The sequence below is a fragment of the Gossypium hirsutum genome, chromosome A11 (assembly GCF_007990345.1).
Source record: "Gossypium hirsutum isolate 1008001.06 chromosome A11, Gossypium_hirsutum_v2.1, whole genome shotgun sequence".
NCBI lineage: Eukaryota > Viridiplantae > Streptophyta > Magnoliopsida > Malvales > Malvaceae > Gossypium > Gossypium hirsutum.
This window is the reverse complement of record NC_053434.1, coordinates 108175920-108184510: the sequence shown is the minus strand read 5'-3', so window position 1 is coordinate 108184510 and position 8591 is coordinate 108175920. Positions and strand designations below refer to the sequence as shown.

Sequence of the window (8591 nt, the reverse complement as noted above, 5' to 3'; positions counted from 1 at the left end):
TTTATTCCTAGTTAATTTAAATACCTGGTTAATGATCTAATTCTTTAAATTTTGTTATGGAATGATGTTTATGTGTTGAAGTATATTGTTATTCAGGCTTTGTGCCTAGCAGACTTAGTGCTGAAATTATTTAGGCTTGTGCGTAGCAGGCTTAGTGCCAAACATGCTTATTGTTAGTGTAATAAAATTTATCCTTTGGAAATTTGGTATTTTATAGCAAATAAGTTTACTTATCGAACTTACTAAGCTCCTTTGTGCTTATGAGTTTGATTTGATTTTTGTAGGAGTCTTGGAATCGTTACTTTGATTGGATCAGCTCGGAAGCTTATACACTATCATCATCAGCATGGTAGTCAATTTGGGTATTTGTTTACAGTTGGTTAAAGTGACATGTAATAGGAGAAGTCCTTAGTATTATGATGTATTGGTGAATATGTAAATGTTAAAATTTACAGCTTGTTTGGTTGGCTGTAATGGTAAACCATTACAGCCTTATTCAGTGGGCCCAACCTTATTACATTGTTTGGTTGGCTGAATGGGGCATTAGAGTCTTATTCCAGGTAAAATCATCGTTTATAATTCATGCCTCCCCCCACAATACCAATTCAGCGTTAAAAGTTTTCATCTTTACCCTTCTCATTTCTTTTTCATCTGAACATTTTTTTTCTTTTTTTTTTTCCACCTCTGATTCCCATTTCCTTCCAACAGTCCTCTTAGCCTCCACAAATTCATCTTCAAACTCCGGTTGAAATCAGGTTCCTCTCAACGAAAACGCATTGAAAACCAGATTTCTCAGTTTTCTCGAGAAAATTCGACTTCGGTGTGAGAGGAAAAGGCTATCGATCCAACACCCAGATGTTAAATCGGTGCTGAATCGAGTGAAACAGTTCACTGACAAGGTAAGCTTTTGACCTTCTTCAATCAAAATTAAGACCTTTTTTTTGTTAACTATCCCAGATCCCCAAGAATACTGTTTTAATAGAACCCTATTAAGCACTTACATGCTATTGTCATTGATAGGTATAAGCTGTTTTTAAGATTACTTGTTGGAATTGTTAATAAATTGTATGGAAAGCTTGTTGATTCGGTAAAGGAACAATTAATTTGGGTTAAAGAAATGGTTGATGTTTCTGCTACAGGAATTGATAGTTTGTTAGTGTGTTTAATGAGGCAAATTGTTGGTGGTGATTTTAGTGATGGGAATCTTTGGTTATGTTTCAAGGGTTTCATGAAGGATTGTGGGATAGCCTTCCACTCGAACTTGAGATCCTTTCCTTGGCTGGAATAAAAAAAAACATACATATTTGAGGTTTCTTGAGAAAATGGGGTGAAATTTTTATTCATATATAATGAAATTGCTAAATATGCAGAATCATAAAACAGGACTATTTTTTCTCTACTCCACCTCCATCTATTGACGATACCTACCCTTTAATTTGATCATAAATTCTTACCCACTAGTATATACCAGCAAACCCAAAGTACCAATGCACATTTCTTGTAACATTGTCAGATATTCACCACTAGTTAGTGGACCCTATAAGGTTCACTTGTAATATATATAACACCAATATCCAATACTTGAATATTTGAAACTTGTTTTTTCACAATCTCTAGCCAAGAGTTGATAGATACATGACATGTTAATCCAAGGAGACCCCCCAAAAAAAGTGGAAAAGAAAATATGTATGAAAGCTAGAAAACAATGAAAAGAATAAAAATAAAAGGAAACAAAGCGTTAAAAGAAGAGACAAAGGGCACTCAGTTTAAACAGAGATGAAATAAAAACCATATAACAATCAAAATGGTCCCTCTTTGTCCAATTTCTATCTTTTGTTGTTCACTTTTTCTTAGTGAAACTCAACTTGGAAAACCTTTTGGTGTAAGGAAATAAAAAATAAAAAGGTTATGTTTGTAATATTATATTATGTTTGTGTTATAACATGAATGGGGGGGCATCATCTCTCCTTTCTTTTTTCATCTTCTGCAACAATGTTAGGTAACTTTTTCAAGTTCTGAATCAGTTGATCCACATTTAACATATACCTATAAATGTAAAAAGCTTGAAAGTAGTGGATCTTGATTGCAATTTTAGGGCTATACTTGTCATCTTAATTAAAAAAATGGGGTTTCTGCAGATTTGCTCTCTCTCTCTCTCTCTCTCTCTCTCTCTAATATTTTTTCAACAAGTTAACTAAATATAGAAATTGGGTTTTGTCCATGTAGAAAACCTGCTAATATTGTGGATTGGGTTCTGCAAGTTATTAACTTTGACTCTTAATTTTAATGGAGTTATAATTTATTTTTGTTTGAAGTTATGGAATTATAATCAGTTGAGCAACTGTTAAAAATTAGATCATCCTAATTGAACAAAATAAATTCCTTAGCTGTTTATAAGTTTGATGAGAAAAAACTTTGAGAGTTGTATGAACAATTTTATAACATTCAATAAATAATGCATGGGGAACAGTAAAAGTCCTCTTTCAGCATTTTCAATATCTTTTTCTCTCTAATTCATATATATTTATTAAATAATTATTTGTTACAGTTGAAATTTTTATTCTATAACCAAAATTGACATTTTTCATTTATTCTTAAATTATATTTTAAAAAAGAAATAAAATATTATATATGAATATTATGAATATTATATATAAAACAAATTACAATTTGCACCTTAAAAGAAATAAATAATATGAATATTATATATGAAGTAGTAGCTTTATATATATATATAAAAGAGTTAATCTATTATTTGATATTTGCTTTTAATTTTAATATCCAATTTAGTATTGGAGTTCGGTTTTAATATTCATTTCAATATTTAAGTTTTATTTTGTCTTAATTAAGTATTTGAGTTTGATTTTAATATTTAGTAAAATAAAGATTTTCATAAAATGATAAAATAAAGAAAGAAAAGAAATTTAATGGGCGACAAGTTTGATGTAAAGTGATAAAATTCATGTGGCTTCCCCTTCCTTTAAGATCAATTTATTGGGTTCCGCTTTCAAACAAAGGAAACAAAACAAGATACATGACACAAAAGGCAAACATTGGAGGAGTCAATAAAATTGACTAATTTGGCTTTGCTTGGATTTCTTTCTTATACCACATGCTTATAGTCATACCTTACTCAACACAACTCCATATGTATTACCTGCAGAGTTTTTCTATAAGCAAAATAAGTATGTTATAAAAATATTTAAAAAATACATTATATACTAAATCATATATATTGGATTTTGAAGTTCAATCAATAATTACAATCGGTTCATTCAATGATAACTACATGTAAAATGTTATAAGTGATTTAACAATTGTAAGTGAAGGAGTATAAGTATTGAGTTATGTTTCTTAGTTATTAAAAGTTGTGCCTCTTAAACTGATTTGAATAATTATATCTATTGTTAAAAGATGTCAGTATTCAAATAAACATTTATTTGGATAATTGTATTTATATAAATAAACATGAAATTCTTTGAAAATAAGATCGAATTTCAGTTGCAACAAACTTTGAAACTTTGAAAATGATATTATTTTTATACACTACTAAATGCTTGTTAAATTATTTACTTATACATAAGCAAATATATTTTTAAATAGACTTATCCTATTTATTAATATGTATTGTTCATTTTTTCTTTGACAGTTTGTTATTGCTTCCTCTTCTTATTTGGCTTGTTTGATTGCTTCCTCACCCAGAGTTGAGCATCTTGTATTCACTGAATCACTGTAAGTTCTTTGGCAATTAAATTCTTTGATTTTGTTTTACTGTTATTGAAATTAGTATTGGAGAAATGTGACCCTTTTACTACGATTTGAAGATATGTAACACTTTGATATCTTGTAGTAATGGTTCGTCTGCCTTTAATAGTACAAAATGAGAGGCATAAAAGAATTGGTCTTGCTATTACAATATGGTTGCAAATGTGTACAGTTGCGGGTTGGTTCTTAGTTGCATTGGGTGCCATTCATAGCCTACATACTTATAGGCCAAGAGTTAGATCCTATATTTTAGATTTTTATGCAAAACGAAATTATGTGAAAAGACTTGTATATGCTAGTGACAAGACGTGTATTGAACAAGTTAGGATGAATAGAACTACCTTTTTTAAACTATGTGAGATGTTACAAACTTTAGGGGAATTGAAGTCATCAAGGAACATGCTTGTTGATTAGCAAGTGGCAATGTTTTTACATATCATTTCTCATCACCTTAAAAATCGAGTTATCAAGCATCACTTTAATAGGTCCGAGGAAACTGTTAGCAGATCATTTCACAATGTTTTAAATGCTGTCATGCGCTTACAAGATGTGTTATTTAAAAAGGCAGAGCCAATTACAACTAATTCTACAGACCCAAGGTGGAAATGGCTTAAGGTATCGGAGTGAGTTCTATATATAGCTCGTATATAATTTAGTACATTTGGATTTAAATATAGTATTCTAACTTGAGATTTTATACATGTGATGTAGAATTGCTTAGGTGCTTTAGATGGAATCCACATCAAGATTAGGGTCCCAACAGTTGATAACCTAGATATCGAACGCGAAAAGGTGACATAGCAACAAATATGTTAGGTGTTTGTACACCTGATATGCAATTTGTTTATGTTCTTCCTGGTTGGGAAGGTTCTATTGCTGATGGACGAGTTCTTCGAGATGCCACAGTAGGAGACATGGACAAAAAGTTCCTCATAGTAAATTGCAAAAATTAGAGGAATTTGAATTAATTTTTAAGATCATACTTTATTAGGAAATTAACCATGACAAATAGTTTCTTTTTATAGGTTGTTATTATCTTATTGATTCTAGATACACAAATTGTGAGGGATTTCTTACTCCTTTTAGAGGACAAAGATATCATTTGAATGAGTGGCGTCAAGGTTACCAACCAAGTACTTCGGAAGAATTTTTCAATATGAAACATGCTTCAGCGCGTAATGTTATTGAAAGATGTTTTGGGTTATTAAAACTTAGATGGGGAATACTTAGGAGTCCATCATTTTATCCTGTAAGGGTGCACAATAGAATTATTATTGCATGTTGTTTGCTCCATAATTTTATTTGAACCTAAATGAGTCTTGATCCTATTGAAGAGGAGTTGGGAGAAGGATTACCTAGTAATGTGATAGATGACAATGAACCGAATATCATAAATATTCATCCGTCGGATGCATGGGCTACTTGGAGGATAGAGCTAGCCAACCAAATGTTCGATGAATGGCAAGCATCTAGAAATTAGTTAGGTTTAGGGTAAAAATAGTAAACATTTAAGTTGTTTATGTTATTTCATATATCTAGTTTATGAAACTTTGGTGGTGTTTGATTTTTTTTTGTATTGTACTAGACTTGTTGAATGATAATTTATTTTCTTTTTATTCATCATGTGTTATAATTTTATAAAGTGTTGACCTTTTAATGCATAATATTGAACTTAATTTTCATTTGCATTTTTTCTTAAGATAGTTATGTCAGGTTTTTCCCAATCAAGTGTTTCTTCCCAAAGTTCTCGAGGAACCAAAAGGAAATGGGTTCCAGAAGAAGATGCTGCGTTGGTTGTTTGTATGGTCAACTTGTACAATGCTGGAACCTTTAATGCTGATACTGGATTCAAAGCCTTCTATTTAAATGAGTTAGAAAAAATGTTAGAAAAAGTTTTACCCAATGCCATGTTGAAGGCTAAACCTAATCTTGAATCGAGGATTAGGACATTAAAAAGGGATTGGTTAATTGTTTATGACATGCTTAGTGGAAAAAACAATAGCGGCTTTGGTTGGGATGAGCATAGGCAGCTTGTTGTTGTTAAAGATGCGGTGTGGAACTCATATATAAATGTAAGAATTATTTCAAGTCTTTATTATCTTATTTTGACAAAACTTATATCTAATATGAATTTCTCATTTTTATAGTCATAAAGAAGCAGCTCAATTCAGACATCGAAGTTTCCCTTATTATAACCAACTTACTGCCATCTACGCAAAAGATCGAGCCACTGGAAAATATGCTCAAACAGCTACTGATATTATTGAAGAAATAAATGCTGAGGATGTAGCTGCTACAAATACTCATGAAGAAAGAAACGATTTCCATGGAGCCGACACTGATGTTTCTTTGGATGACATGGATCTTTCAGCTACACAACCGCAACCAGCTAGAAACCAAGGTGATTCTACATTTTCAAAGAAGAAAAAAAGATTTCTGATGCAAGTGATTTTTCTACTTCATTTAATGATGCTGTCGCTTTATTGGCAGAAAATATATGGACCGTTGGCCTTGAAATTAGTAAGAGTATTGCATCTGAAATGGTAATTCAAAAAAGTTAGAAATGACCATTCAAGAAAGTGCTCTGAAATTATATCCAACATTATGTGAAGTGGAAGGTTTAATTGAGGATGAACGCTATCGAACATTGAGTAAAATTCCAGATCATCCAACGCAAATGCTCATTTTCTTTAGTTTACCTTCTGCTGTGCTTTTGGAATGGGTCAGAAGATTTCTTGCTGACCATTAAAAATCCTGGTTGTGTTGATATTTTGGTAACTTTTTGTGTTTGTAAATTTGGATGGTATAATGACATGATAGAATATCATTACAATGATGTAACTTTTTGATGTAAAATTTTAAAACATATGGATTATGACATATAAACTAATGAAATCATATAATTTTTTGTTAATATATGAATATTATGCTTAGATGTGAAATATAATTCTCAAGTTATTTATTACTTTTTTAGCAATTAGTTATTTATTACTTCTAATATTTAATTATTTTTTATTGTAGAATAATTCAATTATTTGTTTCAGTAATGACATTTTAACACATTAATTATGTATTACAGTTTAAAAATAATAAAGTAGATTATATATATTTTTATAGTATTATATATTTTGATTTTTTAATTCATATAATAATAATTATATTAATAATGTTATTAAATTATATTTTTTATTAAATTATATTTAATAATAATTATGTTAAAATATAGTTAAACTATTTATTATTTTTATTAAATTATTTTTAATAATAATCTTATTAAAATTTAATAACAATAACAATAATCATCTACCTTTAAAAAAACTCTGTTAAGGGTATTCTGGTCATTTTAGTTTTTTTCCATATGCTATTACAACATCATTCCATTCAACCAAACACAAGAATACTATTACAGTTCTATTCCATTCTATTCAACCAAACAATTGAATTACTTATTACAGCTCTATTCCATTACAGCTCTATTCAATTACAGTCCTATTCCATTACAGCCAACCAAACGTATTGTTAGTATGTTATGCTTGTTGGTAATGGATGGTATTGGACTTATGATACATGACTAGATAAGTCCTTTTGGAACACTTTTTAATAGTGGATGTATAAAGCATCTTGGTACAAAGTGTTGGAGTGAGAATAGTCAATTATATTGTGTTTTTAAGTTTAACATAGAATGAGATATGATGCATGAATTTGTGGTTTTTTTGGTATGTTTAAGTAAGTATTATTTGTATGTGTTTCAGGTGCCTATGTGTGGCATATTGGTTGAATGTTAGGTGGATGATTTAGCATGAATTTATGGTATTTTTGTTTAATCCTATCCTTGTTTAATCCTATCCTTTTCAGACCATGATAAATTAGAAGAAATTATAAATGTAGTAAGGTAGTTTACCATGTCTACATACCAAGGAAAATTGTCTGTGTAGAAAGCAGACTTTCATCTGGGAAATCATCTTTAAGAGGTGTGACATCTTTTGATAGAGGTATTCAGCTTAAATGGTTAGTTGCCAAATTCTTGCATCCTTTCTTTTCCTTAATCTCGAGATCAATCCTTGTAAAAGCAATATCCATCTAATAAGCATTGGCTTCACTTCTTTTTTCCCGATTAGATATTCAAAAGTTGCATGGTCAAAGAAAAAAACAATTTTAGTTCATAATAGATATGATCAAAACTTTTCCAAAACAAAGACTATAGTTATAAATTATTTTCAGTGGTCGAGTAGTTACTTTGGGTAAGGATCACTCCCATGCTATGGTCACTTACGTCACACATGATTTTGAAAGGATGGTTCCAATTTGGTGGCTGTACTATGGGTGCCAAAATAAGTTTGTGTTTAAGTGTGTCAAGCAAATCCCTGCATGATTGATCAAACTCAAATTCTTTATCTTTCTGTAAGAGGTTATAGAGTGGTAGGTGTAATCCTTGAAAAATCTTAAATGAACAGCCTGTAAAAACATGCATGATTAAGAAAAGAACAGATCTCCCTCATAGTTGTGGGGTATGGAAGTGAGTTAATAACATTAATTTTTGCCTTATCAACTGAAATTCCTTCAGTAGAAATGATATGGCCTAGAATTAATCATTTGTCAACCATGAAATGAGATTTCTCATAATTTAGAACAATGTTAAATTCTAGGCACCTTTCTAAAATTTTGGCAAGATTTGACAAATATATATAAGAAGATTCACCATACACAGTAAATTCGTCCATAAATACCTCAATTAATTTCTCGACATAGTTAAAAAATATACTTACCATACACCTTTGGAATGTGGTTGTTGCATAACAAAGTCCAAATGGCATCCGTGTATAGGT

The 8591-nt window shown here is 30.3% G+C and overlaps 1 protein-coding gene across 3 annotated transcripts; it reads left to right on the top strand.

Moving 5' to 3' along the window:
* Positions 1-580: 580 nt before the first annotated feature.
* LOC107889200 (uncharacterized protein At2g29880) lies at positions 581-6679 on the top strand. Of its 3 annotated transcripts, XM_041081673.1 has the most exons (5): positions 585-899; positions 3650-3732; positions 5470-5837; positions 5911-6166; positions 6256-6679. In XM_041081673.1, the coding sequence occupies exons 3-5, from the start codon at positions 5472-5474 to the stop codon at positions 6324-6326; spliced, it is 693 nt and encodes a 230-aa protein (XP_040937607.1). In that variant the 5' UTR covers positions 585-899; positions 3650-3732; positions 5470-5471; the 3' UTR covers positions 6327-6679. The 3 variants fall into 3 exon arrangements, with proteins under 3 accessions (XP_040937606.1, XP_040937605.1, XP_040937607.1); XM_041081672.1 differs by having other exon boundaries at positions 581-899; positions 5466-5837; positions 5911-6679; XM_041081671.1 differs by having other exon boundaries at positions 583-899; positions 5911-6679.
* The last annotated feature ends 1912 nt before the right edge of the window (positions 6680-8591 follow it).